At 54.6% G+C, this 22043-nt stretch overlaps 1 protein-coding gene across 2 annotated transcripts in view; it reads right to left on the reverse strand.

Annotated features, from left to right (window-relative positions):
* Positions 1–22043, reverse strand: part of COL22A1 (collagen type XXII alpha 1 chain) — a 261951-nt gene that overhangs the window by 92685 nt on the left and 147223 nt on the right. For both annotated transcript variants that reach the window (XR_011389346.1, XM_051844068.2), the window contains exons 26-37: positions 21689–21742; positions 20790–20843; positions 18884–18928; positions 18255–18317; positions 17846–17899; positions 11496–11537; positions 8749–8781; positions 6380–6433; positions 6117–6170; positions 5387–5440; positions 2934–2987; positions 1453–1506 (exon numbers count right to left, since the gene is read on the reverse strand). Coding sequence is in view for 1 of the 2 variants with exons in the window: in XM_051844068.2 (XP_051700028.2) it covers positions 1453–1506; positions 2934–2987; positions 5387–5440; positions 6117–6170; positions 6380–6433; positions 8749–8781; positions 11496–11537; positions 17846–17899; positions 18255–18317; positions 18884–18928; positions 20790–20843; positions 21689–21742 (615 nt within the window). In the remaining variant the exon portion in view is untranslated. The remainder of the gene's footprint in view (positions 1–1452; positions 1507–2933; positions 2988–5386; positions 5441–6116; positions 6171–6379; positions 6434–8748; positions 8782–11495; positions 11538–17845; positions 17900–18254; positions 18318–18883; positions 18929–20789; positions 20844–21688; positions 21743–22043) is intronic.

Below are 22043 nucleotides of genomic sequence, written 5' to 3' on the forward strand. Positions count from 1 at the left end.
TAGTATGTTGCTATCGGGGACACTAAGTCTCTTCTTCCTAAAATTTAACTGAAAAGTGATCCCTGTTAAATATAAGAGTGGGAATAAGAGAGGCAGGAGATGTACAATTTGGGACATGCTCAATCGGACTTGCCCCAAATGGTGGAGTTAGAAACGTGCCAGGGGATTCCAATACAATCCCATCAAGGTGGCATGTATCAATGCCATCTCACTAGTCCAAGTGATCGATTTCAGTTCATAATTGATCACACTGATAGGTCTAAGAGTCAAAAGGATCACACAAACAAGACTAGTGTCTGCTAATACCAACTGATAGAATCAAAAAGGGAGAGAACAATCCAACATGGGAAGCAGGATACACAGCAGACTCATAGAATGGCAGATGTCCTAAACAGCACTCTGGCCTCAGAATCAGCCCTTAAGGCACTCGGATCTGGCTGAAGAGCCCATGAGAGTATTTTAGGCATGGAAAGCCAAGACACTCTGGCAAAAAAAAAAAAAAAAAAAAAAAAAAAAAAAAAAACAAACAAACCTAAATGAAAGATCTCTGTGAGTGAGATCCCAATAGAAAGAACAGGCCATCAAAGAAGGAGGTACCTTTCTCTGAAGGGAGGAGAGAACTTCCACTTTGACTATGACCCTGTCAGAATAAGATCGAAGTTTGCGAACTCAAGAGGCTTCCATAGCCTTGGCAACTCATGACTAGAGCCTAGGGTGATTACCGACACCATAAACAAGAGTGTCAAATTGTTAAGTCAACAACAGGAGTCACTGTGTACTTACTCCTCATGTAGGATCTCTGTCTTTAATGTGTTGTCCAATGTGAAGTAATGCTATAACTAGTACTCAAACAGTACTTTACACTTTATGTTCTGTGTGGGTGCAAACTGATGAAATCTTTACTTAATATACACTAAATCGATCTTCTGTATATAAAGATAATTGAAAATGAATCTTGATGTGCATGGAATGGGAGAGGGAATGGGAGATGAGAGGGGTGCGGGTGGGAGGGAAGTTATGGCGGGGGGGGAAGCCATTGTAATCCGTAAACTGTACTTTGGAAAATTATATTTACTAAATAAAGTTTAAAAAAATACACTTAGTCTTCAGCCCAAAATGTAATAAAAAGTTAATAAACAGAAAAAAATAAAAGAACCGAACCTCTTTCTCCCAGCTTGTGAAGGTGTGCAATGGGTAAGTTGGTGCATTGGACTGAGAGAAAACAGGAATTAGACAGATGCAGCTCTGCAGCCTACCAGCTATGCGTAGGACAAATCACTGACCTCTGTCTCCACATCTCTAAAACAGGCATCAACCTGAGCCCCAGGTCTGGGGTGAGGATTCAGCACGAGACGGCACCACCTCCTCGCCCCACCACTCGGAAAGTCCTTTCTGAGCCCGGGTGCTAACACAGGCCTGAGCAGTGCGGCTGGGAGACTGCATGGCTCTTACCTTCTCACCGCGCTCCCCGTCTTTCCCAGGGGGGCCTCTGAGGCCAGGAGGACCCTGGAGAAAGAAGACTAAGGTGAATTTCATGATGGCTTGTGCCCGGCTCAATCAACAGCTCAGCTCTGCCCACCTGTTCCCCTTCCCTGACCTACATTCCTGAGGCTCCACCCCCACCCTGCCTGCCACAGCAGCTCCTCCTGGAGTCCGACCCTGCACTTGACCATCAAAGCTCCCAACAGCCGGCACGCTCTGCCTCTACCCTCTGCCTCCGTCCCTGGACCATGAGCTCTCGGCGAGCAGGGCCCAGCCTAGAGTGCACACCAGGGTGGGCGGAGATGACTAAGATCACAGGTTCAGCATCAGGGCACCTGCATGGCCAGCACGTGTGGAGTTACCAGAGGCTATAAGACAAGGTTCAAATGAAGAATCCCAGGGAAACAGATGTGAGAAAGGGGACAGCAGCACCTGAACACACATTCCGATACTGGAGCTCAGTGCATGGGGGAGGCACCCTCAGAGCCACTCCCCTGCAGGGCAAAGGGGCTGGGCTCCTTCTACACTCATGGACTCAAGGCTGCTGCCGGTGCTGCTAGTGGCCAGCTGTGGCTGTACAGGTGCTCTCCAGAGGCCAGACACACCCAGAGGTGAGGGAAGGCAGGGCTGGCTGCTGGAGGTGTGCACACGCTGGGAAGAGAGAGGCTATTCAGGAAAGTTTCCGTAGCATCCACTGCAACCACTTAATATGTGGCTCAGTTTCCCCATGCCTCAGTTTGCTGCTGTGTAAAGCGGGCACGACAATAGTGTCCACCAAACACGTGCACTCATTGTAGCGAGATCCCTGGAGCCGACCGCCCAGAACCTGTCCCCTCAACTGCTGTGACTGCCACCTGTGAGGGTGATGGGTAAACGGGCCCCAGGAGGAAGAATTCTCTGGGGCCCTGGACACGAGGCCATCAGGTGTCCCACGAGCAACAGCAGAGTCTAAATCGGTGTTCACGCTGACTCCGGCAGCTCGTGCAGTAGCAGACGAGGGAGGGGCAGGCCTCAAAGGTGAACCAGCACAACCCACTGTGCCCACTGTGCAGACGAAAAGGCTGAGGCCTCCAGGAGTGGCTCGCCAGGGTCTGAAAGCCGTGGATGAGCTGGGACTGGAGTCCAGGTGTGGGTCAGGGAATCCTTACTCCCTCAGTTCCTGCTGTTTCCTCTAAGGCAAGCTGTGGCACTGACTCCAACATCAGCACCACGCGCAGACTTGCTGCAGTTACAGACAAGCAGTCTCCCGCCCAGAGACCGAAGTGCCCCGGGGCCCAGCTTTGTGAGTTTTCTGTGTGCTTTTCTTAGCATGTCCTGGCTTCCCTTCCACCTGTGCATGGGGGCACAGCCGCCCACACCTGTGAGCTTCAGGAAGGATAATTAAGCGAACTTGGTGGGTGAACCTGGCCGGCACAACCGACACTGGGGCCTTGCCTTCTGCTGTCACTCACCACACTTCCCGGGGGGCCGCTGAGGCCAGGGGAGCCCACAGGTCCAGGAGCGCCCTGTTCAGAGACAGAAGAGGTTTAGAAAGGTCAGAGGTACAATGGTGACAGTTGTCCCCAACCACTATCCAAACCTGCTTCATACGCTGTCTCCGTGGTCCATGGAGACTGCTTCCAACCTGGACATCCCCCAGATGTCATGCACCTCCCACTCCTCCCTCCTCCCCCTCCTCCTCTGCTCCACCCCTCCTCCCTCCCCTGATAGAGTGAGTGGGCTCCTGGCTCGGGGGTAGGAGACAGGAGGACTCTAGACAATTCCTTGACACCAAGAGCAAAAGTGGACAGGGGTATGCATCAGGCAGGGGCAGGCAGAGAGGGAGGCCAGACCCAGCCAGGGACAGGGATCTTAGGTGAGGTTTGGCCTGTGACCTGAAGGCAGGACAAAGGAAACCCTGGACATGGAACAAACTGTTCATATCTGAGGTGCAGAGAAAAGTGTCGCTCCCCGTCTTCGTGGAGGAAGGACACAGGACCCTGCGCTGTTCTTTTGTCTGCTCGGCCCTCCCCGGGTTTACTGCTGGTTCTTCCTGGGTTGGCTACCAACCCTTCCACCTCCGTGGAAGGGCGGTTCCCCCTGCCACATTCCCCACTTCCGCGGGGGAGCGGCACACCGCCAGCCGGCTCTCTCAGGGGCTGCTCAGGTGTTCCTTCAGATAGATGTTCCCCTTAGATGTTCCTGGTGCATGTTGTCTCTCTCCTCCTTTATAGTCCTCTTCCACCAATCCCAACTCTGCTACTCACACGCCGAGTATGCTGCTCTCCTCCAATCAGGAGCAGCTCCTGCAGCTTGTCAAGTTGGTGAGAGGCAGCTGGGTAGAAGCTGTTTGCTCCTCTCCCAGCGCCATATTGTGGGAGAGCAGATGCATAGAATAAGTCTTAATTCCAGTAACTCAGTCCAGTCCGGGTTGCTCCCCAGAAAAAGGCCATGAGATAAGGGGGTCAGCTGGAATGGTGTGAACCAGCCCTGGAGGACAGAGAGAGGCCAAGGGCTGGGCCCCGCTGGACCTCGGGCTGCATGGAAGAGGGATTCCTGAAGGCACAGGATGCAAAGAGTGACAGCCAGGGAGGCAGAGGACAGAGCTCACGGGCAAGCACACGTCCCAGGGGACCTCGGCCGGACTGTTTCAATCTGCGCCCTGCTGGGAGGGTGCCGTTCCGAGGGCACACGGCGGGAGCAGGTGTGTGGAAGCAGGGGCTGCTTCCCACAGGGAGTGGGTTTGATTGCAGGAGGGGACACGGGTGAGGGCGCTCCAGGTGGGCCAACCCCGTTGGAGATGGGAAGCAGGCAGCTCTTTGGCAGTCCAGGAGGCTCTTCCTGTTTCCTGCAGGCATTGCTTCCCACTGCGCGGGGCTTTGTGCCTCTTCAGGCTCCCAGCCTCTTGTCTACCCTCTGCTTCCACTGCCTGCAGGCTGGGCTGGCTCTAGAGTCGTCTCCACTGGCAGGGTGGACCCTGCCTCTGCCCCCTCTGTGGCATCCACTCAGCCAGAGGGAGGAACAGCCCTGTCATTGCAGCTGACACACCTGGAGCAGCCTGGACACTGGCAGCGCTCTCAGGACCTCCACCACTCCTGACCCAGGGGGTCAGCCGCCTCCTGCCTCCACCAGCTCCACGGACAAGCCTGGCCTTGGGGCTCTGACCATGACATGGAATTCAAAGCAGCCCCAGGGACAAGTGCCAGCCCGATCAAGATCAAGCACACCAGGCCTCTGGCCTGAGGATGGGCGGGCCAGGAGCCGCAGAGGAGAGCTGGGAGGGCACCCGCGTGACTGTGTGCATTTCCCTGATTGCACCTGCACGTTTGGGGTTACATATGCCTGTGTGTGTACATGTGTCTGTACATGCGTGTGTATGTGTGCATGCACATGTGTGTGTGTGCATGTGTGTGGATCTTAATACAAGGGTATGTCACAAAGTTCATGGAAAAATGAAACAAGATCAGTTTGGGACACAGGCACAGCTTTTTCATAATACACATTCTCCACGAACCCTCCTGTGTGCTTGTTTGAATGTGTGCACGTGAACACACAGCTCAGAGTAGCAAACTCAGCCAGTGTGTAAGTGTGTGTGTACATGTGTGTGTATATGTGTGCATGTACATGTATGTGGTGTACGTGTGTGTGTGTGTGTGTGTGTGTGGCTTGCAGCAGCCAGTGCATTTGGAAGGGGCTTTCTTTTGTGGGTTGGGTGCATGGACAAAGCCCTGCAAAGCTAGGAATGTCACAGAGGCCACAACATCCCTCTCTCTGTGCTCTCCTAAGGGCCCTGCCCTGCACAGCCACTCGAGTGTGCCGCCACCCATCGTGAGCCCAGAGCCTTGAGCCACAGGGCAGGTGCTGGCCCCAGCCGCCCTTCCCTTCCGGGGGTCCCCTTTGAGGCAGGCAGGATGCCAGGACTCACAGGGTTGCCAGCTGCTCCGGGAGCCCCTTGTGCTCCTTCTTGTCCCTTGGCACCCTGCACAGAAAACAAAGAGGACAGCTAACGGACCACAGGCCAGGCCGTCCTCACCCTGTGGCAGGAAGTCTCGTCAGAATCCAGTGATCCAAACCAGGGCATGGGGGGTGGGGTCTAAAGGGTCAGAAACCCCCCAGCCCCCTGGGGAGCCTGATTTGCCTCCATCCTCATCACCGTCACAGGTGCCAGCACTGTCCATTTATGGAAAGGACACTCAGAGGGCCAGGGCTGCTGGTCCCCATAGGGGCACTAGGCAGAGGTCACCCCACACAGTATGCAGCCTCCCAGGCCACCTCGGCAACCACCCCCAGAAAGGGCCAGTGAGGAAGCAAACCCTGGAACATAACAAAGCCAAGAGGCTAATGTGTGCCAGGTGTCTTAGCCAGAACCACCAGGCAGCATCCGGGGATGAGGAGGCGGACTGCTCCCTGCACCCACAAATCCTCTGGAAACCAGAGTCTTAGGAGAGGTTGGAGCCGGCCGCAGCCAACCCAACAGAGCAGGGGCAGCCAGGGTCCCAGGCCGGCACCCTGAGGGCCTCTTGGCGGCTCATAACAGTGCCCTCTGGTGGACAGTCTGGAAATGCCAGGGAAGAGGGGCGGGCTGGACTGGGAGCACCAGCATGGGGCGGGGGTCTCAGTCTCAGAGCCCACAGGTGCAGGGAAGGTTTTCTTACCTGTGGTCCAGCAGGGCCCCGAGGCCCCAGGTCTCCAGGATGGCCCTGCGGTCCCTGCAATGAAACAAGCTGTCCATGAACCAGTGCAGCTCTGAGCACGTGGAGTCAGGTGGGAGTGTGTGCAATGGGTATGATGTGAGAACGTGAAGACATGGCCAGAGACCTGAGGAAGGAGAAAGGGCTGCCCTGTGGGGGACTGGACTGCTGAGACCTAGAGCTGACCTGGTCTCAAGATAGCCGGGCAGGGGACACAGGGCACTCACCGGCTCCCCAGGCACTCCCGGATCACCCTTCTCTCCTTTGGGCCCTTGTTCTCCCTGTTGGTAGGAAGCAGAGGACACAGCAGGTGTGAGAGCAACCCTCCACGGTGCACGTCAGCAGACCCCAGCCCTGCACCTGCACCCTGCTGGTCCCCACTGGCCAAGGCTGTTCCCTGGCTGCCCAGAGGGTGGCTCCCTCCACTCCAGTAGGACTCAGAATTTTTCTCCTGTTTCAGATCTAAGGCCAGGAGTCACCTCCTTGGGAAGCGGACACTCCAGCCTCATCAAGCAGTGCTTTCTCTCTGGGGCACCTGCTGGGCTGCAGTTTACATTCATTGGGGCGGTTTGGTTTGTGTGACTTCCAGCTCAGGGGCTGGCATGTGGCAGGTCTTCAATAAACAGTAACAGGACAACTTCTGGGGTGTGACAGGGGCTTTCCTGCACCCGATGGAGGAGCCGGGAGAATGCTTTGCCAAAGGGACCCTGTCTTGGGAACCTTCTGGGTAGCCAGCATGGCTGGTCTAACGCTTGCTGAAACAGTCAGGACACAGGCTGGAAAGCCTTGGAGAGAACCATCCAGGGGGCAGGTGCAGGCTCACTTAGGCTGCCAGTGCCACCTCCAGGCTCCCTAACACACTGCCCCAAGAAGTCTCAAGGACCCAAGATCCTCATCTTACAACTTCAAGGGGCCGGGAAGGCAGTGAGCGGGCAGGTGGCTTCAGGCCTCCAGGGCTCAGGTGTGGGTGTTTCCATAGCAGAAGGGCCAGCCTGCAGGAGTGGACTGTGCATGGGGCCTGTGGTATAGAGAGCCTTGGCTTTGGAACCACACAGATGTGCCTGGCTCCCTGGCTCTGAGTCATCAGCCATATAACCATGGGCAAAGTAGCTGTGTACACCGACCTCAGCTTTCATGGCTGCAAGATGGACAGACAAGGGGTTGGGGGAGATTAGTGGCACGGAGAAGGTACAGCCAAGAAGAGCCATTGAAGGAAAAAGGGCCAGGCCCCTGGAACTCTCTAGAACAACTGACCATGAAAGCAGGTGCATTGGAAAAGCTGTGCACAGCCCTTCCTCAAGGAACAGGATCGAGTGCTGACCCCAAGCATCTGCCTGGGTGTAGAAGGCAGTTTGGCACACAGGAGGTCTGGGCAATAGGATCCCCTACGCAACTCAAAAGCAGAATCCAACATCTAAATGAGAGAGCCTGGGGCGGGCCAGCTCTCAGCCTGTCCTTGGTGGAGCAGCCACTGCAGGAGGGCTGTGCTATGGTGGGTCTCACTCTCCCCTCTCTACGCACGAGCTGGAGACCGCGCCACGGCGGCTCCTGCCCGCCCTCCCCTCCAAGCCCCATGGTGTACTCCCAGTCCTCCCTCTCGGCACATCTGTTGAATGGGATCCATGTGGTTGACCGCGTAGACCTAATTTAACGGGAATTGCTTCTGCAAAGCACTCTGCAGTGCCTGGCACAGAGGAGGTTTCTGCAGAGGCCAGGCCATTCCTTCTCCAGCTCAGAAGGTGATGCGTGTGCCCCATGAGCCGGCAACAAGGCCCAGCTCTACCTCTCCACCTGCTCCGTTCCTTTTCATCCGACCCAGGGTGCTGTGGCGCTTTGTCAGGGCATCTACTTAACACAGAGAAGATGGAAGCAGCCAGTGCTGGAATTGAGATCTCACGACCTCAGACCCTCAGCGGGCGTGCCTCCACAGTGGCAGGTCAAGTCCTACCAGCAGGAGAACCACAGAGAAACAAGCAAAGGCACATCTCAGAGCTTTGGAGCCACTAACGGCACGGAGACATCCTGAAAACCTTGTTTTCAGATGAGCCGTTGGTCAAAGCAGGAAAACACTCCCTAGGATTGCAGTGGTGGCATACGCCTTCTGGTAAGTGGTTGAGGGTCTGCAAGAAGCTGGGTGAGTTTCCCTCCATCAGCACGCCCTGTCCATAGTGTCCTCAGACCCTCTGTGGCTTGGGTCTCTACTGTTCTCTGAGCAGTCCCTCTGAGATCCAGGACCCTTTCAGAACCCCCATCTATGATCTCCTCCACTGCCAGTGTCCATGGGGACGTCTCTGCCCCCTGCCATTCCTCAACGTTCTGCCCTTTCAAATCATCATGTCCCCAAAACCCCAGCAATGGGGTCTGGTCTTTGCCCTTGGTCCCTGGGACACCCTGCCTGACACTGGAGTCTGTTCCTTGTAGGGTCTTTGTCCCACCTTTGCCAGGACAAAGTCTGAGAGCCCTGGAGCCTGACAGCGACGAGCATGAAGGGGCTGGGGGTCGGAACGCAGCCCAGGCCCCGCTCCCAGCCCGCACAGGGACACCCCAGCCAGGCTGAGGGACACTGTGCCACACCCAAAAGGCCACTGCTACTCACCGGCATCCTTGGGTGCGGTGTGAGCAGGGATGTCTGAAAGGGAAACCAGGGCAATTAGGAAGATGGAGATCAGTGAGCCTCAGGCTTCATTTTCAAAACCTGCTCCTGAGAAATTTAGCAAGTAAAAGAACACAACGCCAATGCTCCCTTTGCGCGTTGCCCGTTTGAACAACTGGAGTGGCATCTTTAACGTCCCTGAGGAGGTGTGAAGGCAGGTCGTGACGGCAGTCAGCCTCTGCAGTCTGCTCTCACGTGGCCTGAGCTCCACGGCCTGTGTGGCCCTGGGAGGTCCTGTCGGCCGTGATGTCCCCATCAGCAAAGTGGGGCGCAACAGGGTCTCCCAAGACTGCAAGGGAGCAAGCCCCACAAGCAACTCGGCAGCACCTGGGATGCTGGAGTCCTCCAAGCTTCCTTCTCACACCTGCCAGGTGCCTGGCCAGGGTGCAGGTGCACAGGAAACAAGAGTGCGGGCCTAGCTCATGGAGCGCCCAGCTCCTGTCAAACCCTTAATTCCGCACTCTACGGTCCCCACAGAGTGGCCCCACAGCATCGTTGCCACCCCCCCAGGCTGTGCTGGGCAGTTCCCAGGGGCCTGCTTGCTCCAGCCTTGGCGGTTTTGCACATACTGTTCCTTACGCCTCCTGGTTCACTCTTCTCCCTAGATCTGACCGAGACCATTCGGGTCTCCGCTGCGTGTCAGTGTTCAAAGCCGCCCCTTCCGCCTCCTCCACTCAAACGTAAGGGAGGCGCCCTTGTTGCTCCTCGCTCCTTTCCCCAGTCCTGCTGGCTACAGCGCACGACACGTTCACCCCAGCCACTGTGTGAGTAGGGTGTAGCCAGGCTGCAGGAAACAGGGGGGCTGAGCCATGCCCACACCTGGCTCACATTAAGGGCTCCGAAGTAGGAGCAAAGGGACAAAGGGACACCATAGATGCTGGTCCTAAAACAGTGAGTTCAAAAGGGGAGGGAAAAGCAGCCTCCTGCCCTTGCTGTCCAGGGCCCAACCCCAGTCTCTCTCCCAAGAAAACTGCTGACGTCCAGGCTAGCACACCTGGAGCCCTTTCTGTGCACCTCCACCAGAAACAGGGGACCCGGGCCGAGCGTGACAAACAGGGACAGCAAACGCACTGTTCTCGGCAGCTGCTGACTCGTGCCTTCTTCACAGGTACAGGTGGATGGTCTGTTCTAGAGGGTCTGAGCAGGGCACCTCCTGCGTGCAGGGCTGAGCAGTCACCTCCTAAGGAGGCCCCTACTGCTCCTTCTGTTGGAACAGGGATTGATTACCCTGTGATTCATAAATTGATTTTTGCACTTTATTTGCATATCAACATATGTTCAAGAGCATACACGAGGGTATTTCAAAAAGTTCCTGGAAAAGTAGAGTTAAAAGATGATTTCATTAGGATACACTTTTTTAAAAAATAATTCATGCATAGTTTTTTTCATAATATTCATTTCCACGAACTTTTTGAAGGCCCCTTATAAATAGTATGTTGTGTATTTATTTCTAAAACAGGACTTCGTGATATGGGTATTCTGTGTCACATGAGTTCTAATTGTTCATGATTTCGCTGACATGACATGTGCAACGTCTTCGTGCCTTTTAAGGCGCATAGGTGTTAATTGCTTATTTCTCTAGGTCAGATCCTGGAGCTGGACTGTGTGAACTGAAGATCTATGCTTCTGGACGTACGGACAGCACCAAGGAAGCGTTCACAGAGACGTTACCCACTGGCCCTCACACAGAGGGAACAGGAGCACTCAGTCCTGTGTGCCCAGCAACACAGGATGCTATCGCTTCAACAAGACAGTGACAGAGCCCGTGCTGGCCTGAATCCCTGAGATGCTCCCAACGTCCCACGGCACAGGTGAGTCTCCTGCCGTCAGGGTATACGCGAGGAGGAGAATGAGCTGTGGAATCATTCTACTTTGATCAAAAGCACAGAGGACAACAAGTTGCCACATTGCTAACGGGGGGTCAGGGTGATGGGCCTCCCCCAGCCCCACATCCACGCCGAGGAGTTCTCTGCTTTGCTAACTGCCCAGTGCCTGCAGCACTTGGCTGCTCAGCTCCACGGCAGGAAGTCACTCAACTCTCCTGAAACTACCTACCCAAAACAGACTCTCCAGACCGAGAAGAAAGGCTCCATGAAAAAAGCAGCCCAGCTCTGCCCTCGCTGTGGAATTCCAGGGAGCTAGGCAAACAAGAACAGCAGTAGCTGCTTTGTGCTCAGCATTCCCGATGTTCTAGGAACTCCGAGTGCTTCCCAGTATCTCTGAATTTTCACTACAAACATACATGTTAGCTGGGTATAATATTTTTTAAATAACGGAGAAAATGGGTTCTTTTAGAGATTAAATAACATACCTAAGATGCAAACACTACTGAGTGGCACAGAGGAGGTTCTGTTTGTTCTATTATCAGAGGCCATAATCTTATGGATACTTGTGGCCCAGGCACTCAGAGAGAGAAACAAATCCCAGCCATGGGTCACTGAGATGGAATCACAGACTGATTCTCACCTTGGCCTCAGCTTTCCCACACGTAACCGGCTCACGTTCTGCTGAACGGTCCTCATGCTTAGCTCAGGTAAGCAATAAGCATGGGTGCCTCTGTGGTTTTGGAAGGCGAGACCGAGGGACAGAGCTCCTGGAATTCTAACACGGAGGTGTTTCTAACCAAGTGTGCGTATGGAGGGGCCCCACGCCTTGGGGATGCAGATGAGGAGATGAGCAGAGCTACTTACCGTCCCAGGCGGCCCCGGGGGCCCTGCAGGACCAGCTTCGCCCTAGAGGAGGAAGTGGAAGGGGAAGGACCATTAATCCACCTGCCAGCCCTGCTCAAGCTGAACAGCTCTGACCACGCACCCTCTCCCCAGAAAAACGGGCTCACCCACCTGCCCGTCTCTTAATACACCAACAGACATCCACCTGCATACGTATGAACACCCATGCAGTTCCCACTATAAAATATCCCAGATGTTTGAAAACACGGGTTGAGATATATCTGTACAGCCAGTGGAGCCAGAGATAGCCAGCATCACCATACACTGCTCCAAGGTGCGCATGGTAATGAAGCTAGCCGCCACCTGTCTCCAGCGGCCTCCCTCTGTCTGCAGCCACAGCCATGTTTACCCTGTACGTGTGCGACTGCAGTTGAGGTCCAGCTGTTCTAAGCAGCTGCATGTGCTCTGGAGTAACCAGATGTTCTCTGAGCCCAGGAGACAGCAACAGAGGTTTGGGAGCCCAATCGCCTGGGCGTGAAACCTAACTCTGCCATTTTTTAAAAAGATTTTGTTTTTTTATTTGACAGGTAGAGTTATAGACAGTGAGAAAGAGACAGAGAGAAAGGTCTTCCCTCCGTTGGTTCACTCCCCAAATGGCTACAATGGCCAGAGCTACGCCGATCTGAAGCCAGGAGCCAGGTGCTTCCTCCTGGTCTCCCACGTGGGTACAGGGGCCCAAGGACCTGGGCCATCCTCCACTGCCTTTCCAGGCCACAGCAGAGAGCTGGACTGGAAGAGGAGCAACCTGGACTAGAACCAGCACCCATATGGGATGCTGGCGCCGCAGGTGGAGGATTAACCTAGTGCTCCATGGCGCAGCCCCCTAACTCTGCAATTTTGTAAACCATTTTACTCCTTTTGGCTGGCTCTTTGAAAAATAAAATGTTTCTGACAATACACATGAATCATGTGTCACCGATGAGGGGCTGACAGGGAGTAGGCAGCCACAAGCTCTCTCTGCACACACCGGCCACACACGTGCCACACACGTGCCACACACCAGCCCAGAGACTGGGTGTCGGGGTTACGTCTGTTCCCCAGACCAGCCAGGGTTAGGTCAATTGCAGGCCTCCCAAATACCATTATAAGACAGACAGATGGGAGAACTAAGTTGGCTTAGAGAGGGTCAAAGTTGGTTTAAAAATATATATATATATTAATTTATATATTTTATATATATATATATATATACACACATATATAAAAATCTCTGGGGACAGAGGACCTGTGTGGGAGGTAACACACAGTGACTCTTGTTTATTTAACAAATAACACTCTTATGTATGACATCAGTGATCACCCAAAGCTATCAACATGAGCTGCCTTGGCTATGGAAGCCTTTTAGATCCACTAGCTTAATGAGTCCATAAGCTGAGTAGAAGTTCTCTCCTCCCTTTAGAGAAAAGTATATCCTTCTTTGGTGGTCACATCTTTCCACTGGGGTCTCACCCACAGGCATCCTTTATGTAGGTCATTTTTGCCAGTGTCTTGACTTTCCATGCATGACATGCTCCCCTGGGCTTTTCAGCCAGACCAGAATGCCTCAAGGGCTAATTCTGAGGTCAGAGTGCTACTTAAAGTGATTGTCATTCTGTGAGTCTCCTGAGTGGACTGCTTCCCATGTTGGAGCCTTTGAGTTGTATCATGAGACTTAATAGTAAAACTTGTTCTCAAGAATCACTTCCTTTTTAGTTTATTAAATGGAAGATATTATTATGTCTCATAAGTTATAATTATGTCTAAAAGCTCACAAAAGATGTATCGCCCTTGGGTTCTTCTTTAAGGACAATTAAGTTTCTAAAAGGAAGAAGGAGGACGAAGGAAGGGATAAGAGAAAGGGACAAAAAAAATGAAATCACCTTCGAGAAGCAATAACGTAGAACAGCCCTTGTCTAGACTGTTGAGGAATAGCTCTCTTAGTTTTTTATTCCATTCTTTCCTTTTTTTCTTTCTCAGACTAAACAGGAGAGGGAGGATGAAAGGAGGGGGATAGAGTGTATGAGAAGAATTACTATGTTCCTAATGTTGTATTTAGGAGATACAAATTTAAATATTTACGTATTTGAAGGGAAAGGAACAGAGAGTGAGAGCCAGAAAAACAGAGACGATGACAGAGACAGAAAGATCTTCCATCTGCTGGCTCATATCCAAGTGGCTGCAACAGCCAGGGCTGAGCCCCGCCAAAGCTGGGAGCCAAGAACTCCATCTCGGTCTCCCACATGGGTGGCAGGGACCCAACGACTTGGGCCATCTTTTGCTGCCTTCCTAGGTGCATTAGCAGGGAGCTGGATTAGATATGGAGCAGTCAAGATTCAAACTGGCACTCTGATCTGGGATGCCGGTGTCACACACAGCAGCTTTAACCCACTGCACCACACACCAGCCTCCAAAGTCACTTTTAGCAGGCAACAATAAGAATAAAAAGTTATTGAGTTTTCTGCCTGCACTTCCAGTGTTACCTAGCATTTAACTTCAGGTGCTGCTGTCCATATTTAGCACGTATAAACTTGTTAACCTTTGTAGAAATGCTCAGAAGGTATTTATGTAGCCCCATTTCACAGATGAAGAAAGCAAGGCAATAGAACATCAATGAGTCCACCCAAACTGTTAGAGTCAGCACACCACTGAGCCTGCTGTTTACACAGAATCTAGGGTCCTCGCTCCTGTGTGCCATGACCCTGGCCGAGGTCCCAGGAAGGAAGGCTCATTCTCAGCGTGACAGTACATTAGCTGACCTCACCAATGCTCCTCCTGACGCTGTTGATCGGGTAATGCAGGTCCAGTCTCACCAAAACCACTTTCCTCCCCAGGAAAAATGTCGACACGATCCCAGGCGGGTCTTTGCTAGATAGGGCAGGCGTGGGTATGAGGAAGAGCATGGGAAGAGGGGTACCCTCATGGCTGCCCTCAGAAGTAGCCTCCTGCCCCGCAGAGCTGCAGGCCAGGGAGGCAACCGTGAGCTGACCCCCAGGGCTCCTCTGGGAAAGAGGCTCGGCGTGGTGGGTGTTTTGGCACAGAGAGTTGACCTGTCACTTGGGATGTCCACATCCTGTATCAGAGCACCGATTCCAATCCAGGCTATTCCACTTCCAATACAGCTCTCTGCTAATGCTCCTGGGAAAGCAGCAGACGATGGCCCAAGTGCTTGGGCTTCTGCCACCCACGTGGGCGACCTGGATGGAATTCCTGGCTCCTGGTTTTGACCTGGCCCAGCCCCAGCTGTTACAGCCACCTGAAGAATGAGCCAGTGGTTGGAAGACATCTACCTACCTACCTACATCTTGCTCTGCCTTTCAAATAAATTTTGAAAAGAAAGAGACTTGGCCAGAGAAGACCTGTGGGTTGGGGGGTGAGGGTGACCAGCCTGGGTTCCTGCCCCAGCTTCTGCAGGGTGGCTCCCGTGAGGCCTTGCAGAGACAGGAACATCATCAAGGCCCCTTGTGCAGAGCTGCACGTCGGGTGACTGCTCAGGGTGAGCTTGGCAGAAGGAGGGGCAAACAGGCATGGCACAGCCAGTAAGGGCTCCTGTTGCCCTGATGTCTTACTTGGGACTGTCTGTCATGACATCTTCCTCCGGAGGACGAGAGCGGCCAACCGGATCCTCGCACGGGGCTCAGGCAGAGCCGCTGAAGTCACGCAGGGCTTCCTGAGCCACTGCGGTCCACACGTGAGCCTCTCAGCCAGAAGCTGCACTGCTGAGAAGCCCACGGAAGCTCACCCACACACAGCTCCCTCCACCCCAGCTCTCTGGTTAGGGGCTGCACAAAGCCGGTGTGAAACGCACCAGGCACAGCGCCTGCTCAGGGCTGTGTTCCCCACCCCTCCGAGGCACCACAGCCCTCAGAACTCCCGAAGTTGGGCCGGGCTTGCTCACCGCTGCTTTCTCCTGGGGGCCTGGCAGAGGGACGCACCCTGGCCCTCTCATTAAGCAGCTCACATCAGAGAGGACAGGTGCATCTTTGCCAGCTCCAAGGGTCAGGGCTGGGCACGCGGGAGAGACCCTCGCTGGAAGGACCTCGTTCAGCGTGGCCGACAGCACGGTTCTAGAGCCCCAGGCCTGCCCGCACCCCCCACACTCTGCTAGTCTGTGCTTCTGTGTCCCTGACCTTCTTCCTCTGCAAAACGGGCTTAAAGCAGAATCGGCCTCACAGCTCCCTGGCCCCAGCACCACCACAGAGAGACATGGAACATGCTAGAAACCAGAACGTGCAGAGAAGCTCAGCTGCACAGAAGCCCCGGGCTTCATGGGCTGCCCCGGCTCACTCGGTTTCAGTGCTGGTTTGCTCAGACTCGGCCACGGCAGACAAGAGAGGGCCCTGGCCACCCCCGTGGACACCAAGTCCCACACACGGACTCCATCCGACCTCATCACTACCGGGGGTCCAAGAGGCTCAGCAGGGCATCAAATAAGCTCCCTCGCCACACATGACTTTCTGGTCCCCACAGGTTTCTGGGGGGCCATGCCGTGGGTGTGGGGTACCCTTCTGGGAAGAGGCTGGGACCTCACGAGTCGAACATGGTGCTGGGGGCATCCCTTTCCAGGCCAGGGGCACCAAGCTGGTCACTCCAGCCTCAGTCCTCTGCCTGTGAAAGAATGTTCCAGAAGGTGGGGATCCGTTGTCTTTTGATGTGTGATTCAGAAGGTGCCACTCCTCATACCTGCCTGCCTGTTGCTGAGGTGAGCAGCTTCCAACACCGTCACTCGGGCCACGGGCTGGCTCCGTGCCTCATTCTGCAGCTCTGGGCTTGCATCAAAACCCCTCTCAGGGACCAGTGCTGTGGCGTAGGGGGGTAAGCCTCCACCTGCAGTGTGGGCATCCCATATGGGTGCTGGTTCGAGTCCTGGCTGCTCCACTTCTGATCGGGCTCCCTGCTAATGGCCTGGGAAAGCAGTAGAAGATGGCCCAAGTGCTTGGGCCCCAGTACCCATGTGGGAGATCTGGAAAAAGCTCCTGGCTCTTGGCTTTGAATCACCCCAGCTCAGGCCATTGTGGCCATTTGGGGAGTGAACCAGTGGATGGAAGACATATCTCACTGTCTCCTTCTCTGTCTGTAACTCTTTCAAGTAAATAAATAATCTAAAAAAACTTTGAGTGAAATGGACCTGTTTTCATTTGATTATTGTTTATGCTCCTTGCCTAGACTTTTGCCGAATTAGGGCCCTTTTATGTTTTACTTTTTACTTGATGAACTCTATTTGGTGGAGTGCTAAGCCTTTGACTATAATGTAAATTGACTGCACTATCTTGAAAATTAGAAAGAGATAGAGATAGAGATGGGGGGGAGGGAGAGAGGGAGAGGGAGAGAGGGAGGGAGAGGGAGAGAAGGAGAGGGAGGGAGAAAAGGAGAGAGGGAGGGAGAGAAGGAGGAAGAGAGGGAGGGAGGGAGGGAGGGAGGGAGGGAGAAAGGAAAGATGGAGGAAAGTATCATTATATTCTTGGAACTATACCTCTTAAGTACATGGAATCCTCTCCTTGTATTAATATCAGCTAAGCACGAGAATGGATGATAAAAATAGCCCCACCACCACCCCAAGACAGACAGACAGACAGACAGACAGACACACACACACACACACACACCCCTCCCTGAGCCTGTGTCCTTCCTGCTCCCACAATTTCCTGGTCAGCACCTGTGTTTGACCGTGTCTGCCTCCTTTTCCTAAGGCCTTGGGCCTCTCTGGGTTCAGCGGGCAGCAGCTCCCCTCACCCCGTCTGGCCTCTTGCTGACCCTCGTCCTGGGGCCGCCTTGCTGGCCCTAGCCACCTCAAGTCAGTTTCTCATTGGTTTCCCTCAGCCCACGATTGGTCCTTCACCAGGTCCCCTGCAGCTGTGCAATCCGAGTGGGCCACTTCTGATGGCCACAGCGTCTGAGGCACACGGCACTGGGGAAGGCCTCCGGTTACAGATAGAGAGCAGGCACCTGCCCTGACTCTGAGGCGGGCTCCCGGGTCAGACCCCACAGGCGGGGACACACTGGGGTCAGACCCCACAGGCGGGGACACACTGGGTATGGGTGTAGGGTTTGGTTCTCAGCAGGTCCCTCAGGCTGGGGGAGCCTCCTAGTGCACCTGGCACTTAGGGTAAGTGTAGCTGCCCCAGAAGCAGTGCCCTGCTCAGACGCCCGCAGCCCCGCCTTCTCCCACGTGATGACAGAGAGGATGCACAGGCGATGGGGGCCCGGAGCCCTGTCCCTGACAGCACTGCCGTCTCCTTAAGTTAAGAACAGCTGCGTCTGCAGCTGCCTGGATGAGGTCTGCAGGAAGCACCATGTGGGATAACCGAGGGTCGGGACAAGGGTCCAGCCCCTACCTTTTCACCCCGGTCACCTTTCAGTCCCGGCCATCCCTGGTCACCTTTTTCACCCTATTGCAAAAGACATTAGAAAACATTAGAGCCCACACAAGGACAATCCCTGCCTCTCCCAGGTAAGGGCAACGCGACCGTGGGCCGTGGATCCATTCTCTCTGACCTGCCCTCACCCAATCTGTACAAAAGGCCCCGAGCAAAGGCTGCCCGGTCAGCTCAGTGAGAAGTCCCTCTCATGCACCTGCTCCCGTCCCTCCCACCACCCTCAGCAGCAGCTCGTGGACTCAGCCATCCTCTCCCTCCCCCTGCACTGGGGAAACCCACTCTCCACCCAGCCAGGATCGCCACCTCCCACAATGCACCACACCTGTAGCACGGCGTCTGTCCACCAGCACAGGCGGAACACACTTACCTGAGCTCCATTCTCTCCTCGCGTGCCCGGGAGACCCGGGGCTCCTGGGAGGCCTGCTTCTCCCTGTGGAAACAAGGGGGCAACTCTGTCCATTTAGCGTCACTAGCAAGGGTCTCCCCTGGGCCAGCCCCGGGCCCCATGCGCTCCAGCCCTCAGAGGTCTGGCTTCATGGATGTCACGTAGAAAGCCAAGCAGTGGCAAAACAGCCATTCCAAGCTCTGCCCAGGGATCCCCGTCCCTCCTCCTCTCTTGATGTCCAGCTCCTCCTTGGGCTTTGTGGCTCAGGCATGGTGTCACCTGCTGTCACCTTTCTTGACACCTCTGGGTCTCAGTGACAGCCCCACCTCTCTGCCTCCAGGCCTCCAGGCCACCACCCACTGCATCTGTCAATCATTCTCTACCGGCCACTTGGTTCTGGTCCGTGGCTGGAACCCAACGCCCAGCACAGCCACTGACACAGAGGATGTACTGTTAATTATTGAGGAAACTGCGAACATACAAAGGGAGTGCTCTGGGTTCCCAAGAGACACACTGGTGCGTTTTGGCATTTGAAGACTTTATACAAGGCCTGGTGTAGAAAAATGGATGAGGGAATTAAAGAAAAAGGATGAATGAATGAAGGTACAAACCTTCTCTCCAGGCTGGCCAGCGAGACCTTGTTCCCCAGCTTCTCCCTGCAGACAGAGGAGCAGACACTGTTACCTCCCAGGCATTGCCTGAAGCTCCCAGCCTGGGCCCTCAGAGCCGCCTGCTGGCCACAGCCCTTCATCCCCATGCAGGGGCGTTCTTACGTCCAAGGGTCGCACGCCATGAAACCACAGCGTCCAGCATTTCTGGAGGAGGGTCCTACGCCCCCCTCATACTGTCTTTCTTAAAGATTTTTATCTATTTATTTGAAAGGTAGAATGACAGAGAAAGAGAGAGGGAGATAGAGGTGGGGTGGGGATGGGGGAAGGGAGAGAAGCAAGAGGGGGAGAGAGAGGTATCCCATCTGCTGGTTCGCTCTCCAAATGGCCACAATGGCCTATGCTAGGCCAGGCTGAAGCCAGGAGCCTAGATCTCCCACGTGGGTACAGGGATCCAAGCACTTGGGCCATCATCTGCTGCTTTCCTAGGCACATTAGCAGGAAGCTGGATCAGAAGTGGAGCAGCTAGAACTTGAACCAGAGCTCCAATACGGATGGGTGGGTAACAGATGGCAGCTTAACCGGCCAGGCCATGACACCAGCCCCCCTCAGATTGTTTTTTGCTTCCCCTAAAGGACGCCTGGAATTGCAAACAAGGTGGAGTTCTCTCATCTTGAGCCTCATCTATAACTGGAAACAACCAGGAACCCCAATCTGGGACCCCAAGACACACCGCGTCTCCAAGACACGCCCCACCCTACGAGGAAGCCCGAGCTGGGTCCATGGAGGAAGGAGAGGGTTAACAGCTGGCTCAAGCTGGCCATGTATCCCTGCAGTCTCTTCGCACAGAGTTTAATCTCTCCTTCTCCTCGGTGTTACGATAAAGTCCTGCGTGAAATTCTGTTAAATACCCCCACGTTTGGATGAGACGGCGTGCCCCAAAGCACGCTGGGAGTTCTGTGCCCGGCCACTACCTCCTGCAGGGGTCACACTGTACCCTCCCAAGCATCTGTGTGTCATGGCACCTGCAATGGGGTGGGTTCAGAGGCAAGGGCTCTGTCCTGGTGCATAGGAGGCGTGCCCTCGTAGAGAAAAGCCGGGGACCTTGTTCACGCCACTGCCATCTACAGACACAGCTAGACAACACCGTCCAGGGGACATAGGGACCTCACAAGACACTGAGCCCCCAGGGTCTTTGACTGTGGACTTCCAGCCTCCAGAACTCTAGGAATAAACTTCTGCTGACGGTCAATGACCCGGGCTAAGGTTTGTTGTCCTGGCAGCACGGAGGGACCAAGACAGCTCCTGACTACTTTGTGGTCACGTTGGCCTCGGGGACACAAGATCATAGGAGCTCAATCCCTGACCCCAGATTGTGTCAACACAGAGCACCCAGAGTGCGTCCCCCTCGGCCCCACTTTTCACGCTTCACCCACAGGAAGCCCAAGAAGGGCGGACCCTGCATGGTGCATCAGCTTGGTGTCCTTGCTTCGTGGCTTCCTATGGGGCTTGGCCATTAGGGAGCACTGGAGATAGAGCTCAGGGAGAGCAGAGACAGAGGCAGCAATGGAGAGAGAGAGAGAGCGAGAGAGAGAGCAAGAGCGAGAGCGAGCGAGAGAGTGAGAGAGAGAGCAGTGTGCACTGGCACGTCCCCTCCCCTGGCTACAGGTCTCTCTGGGTTCCAGGACCCCCTTGCACCTTCTGTCCTGCGGGTGGGGCCGGTCCTGTAGCTGACATCTCTCGCTGTAGCCCTTTGACCCTGCCCATGCCCTTTGCGACAGCCCCCTTTCAATGTCCCAGCTCCTGCCAAGTCAAGCTGAGGTTCACACACGTCCCGAATACGCCACTGTGCGTGACAGCGTGGTGGTGGTGGTGGTGGTGGTGGTGGTGGTGGTGGTAGGAGTCCTACCCGAGGCCCCGGCTTCCCAGGCAGGCCATCTTCCCCTCGTTCTCCTGCTTCTCCCTGCAAAGACAGAGGCCCAGTTCACCGGGGAGCCGCCGGCATGCACGAAACACTCAGCGCACTCGGTGAGCAAGACGCCTACTGGGTGGCTCTGAACGCCTTCAGTTCTGTGTGGCCCCCAGTCCACCTCCCGCTCCACCCTGGTCAATGCTAAGTCCATTCTCGGAACTCGGGCAACAGCACTGCCTCTCACTGCGGGGTGTAGGAAGCACTTGGCCGGCCATTCCCCTTCGCGTGCAAGGCCAGAGAGAAGAGCGGGCAACAGTCACAAAATGCCTCCCCCCTCCCACCCCCGCACCAGTAACGGACGCTGCCCTGTGCTGCGTCTGTGGAGAGAACCTTGCCTTTCTCAGCCTGTCCACTGGAAGCATGGCGGATTCCCTTCCGTATTCAAAAGCTGCCTGTAACAGGAGCCTCTGGGGTGCGGGGAACTTGCCATGAAAGGAAGAGCCCTTCATTAAACACTTGCAGAGCGGAGCCGTGGTCCACTCGCCTCCGTCCCGCTGCGATTGTGCCCTGTTCCCTGCACCTCTGCTTTTTACCTCCGTGATTCTACTGATGGGAGCCCCACTGCAATGTAACTAACAGAAGTCAGGGTCTCTGGAAGCTTTTCCTCTACGCAGGCAAGATCAACACACAGGCTAACAGCCCAGGGCTTTCCAACCGCTCCCTCGTTGTCTAGACAGAGACAAAAGGCTCTCCCACACCCGGCCCTGTAAATCCACACATTTTAACCTGGTCCCGACCCAGGGTCCACACGGCCAACTATTTCACCACCAGTCAAGACCCACTTTTGCTTCTGTGTCTGGGGTCCCCAAGTCCACGCCAACCCTGGGATCACCAACCTTGGCTCCTGGCAGGCCTGGGGGTCCACTCAGCCCATCTCTTCCAGGTGGCCCCTGGGACATGTAGAGAAACAAAGATTAAAATTAAATTTAATTAATTAAATTTAATTAATTAATTTAAAATTAATTAAATTTAATTAATTAATTTAAAATTAATTAAATTTAATTAATTAATTTAAAATTAATTAAATTTAATCAATTAAAAGTATGAGCAGGGAGGCACTGAAGTCCTGCACCCCTGAGCTGCCCCTGCAGCCTGAGCGGGGGCACAGCCCCTCACCCACCCTTCGCCAGGTGCTCTCTCTGCAGTTGGCTATGGCCAGGTTCCCGCCGGGTTCTCCTTAGCGTTCTCCTT

Source organism: Oryctolagus cuniculus, chromosome 6, assembly GCF_964237555.1.
Source record: "Oryctolagus cuniculus chromosome 6, mOryCun1.1, whole genome shotgun sequence".
In the NCBI taxonomy this organism is placed as follows: Eukaryota; Metazoa; Chordata; class Mammalia; order Lagomorpha; family Leporidae; genus Oryctolagus; species Oryctolagus cuniculus.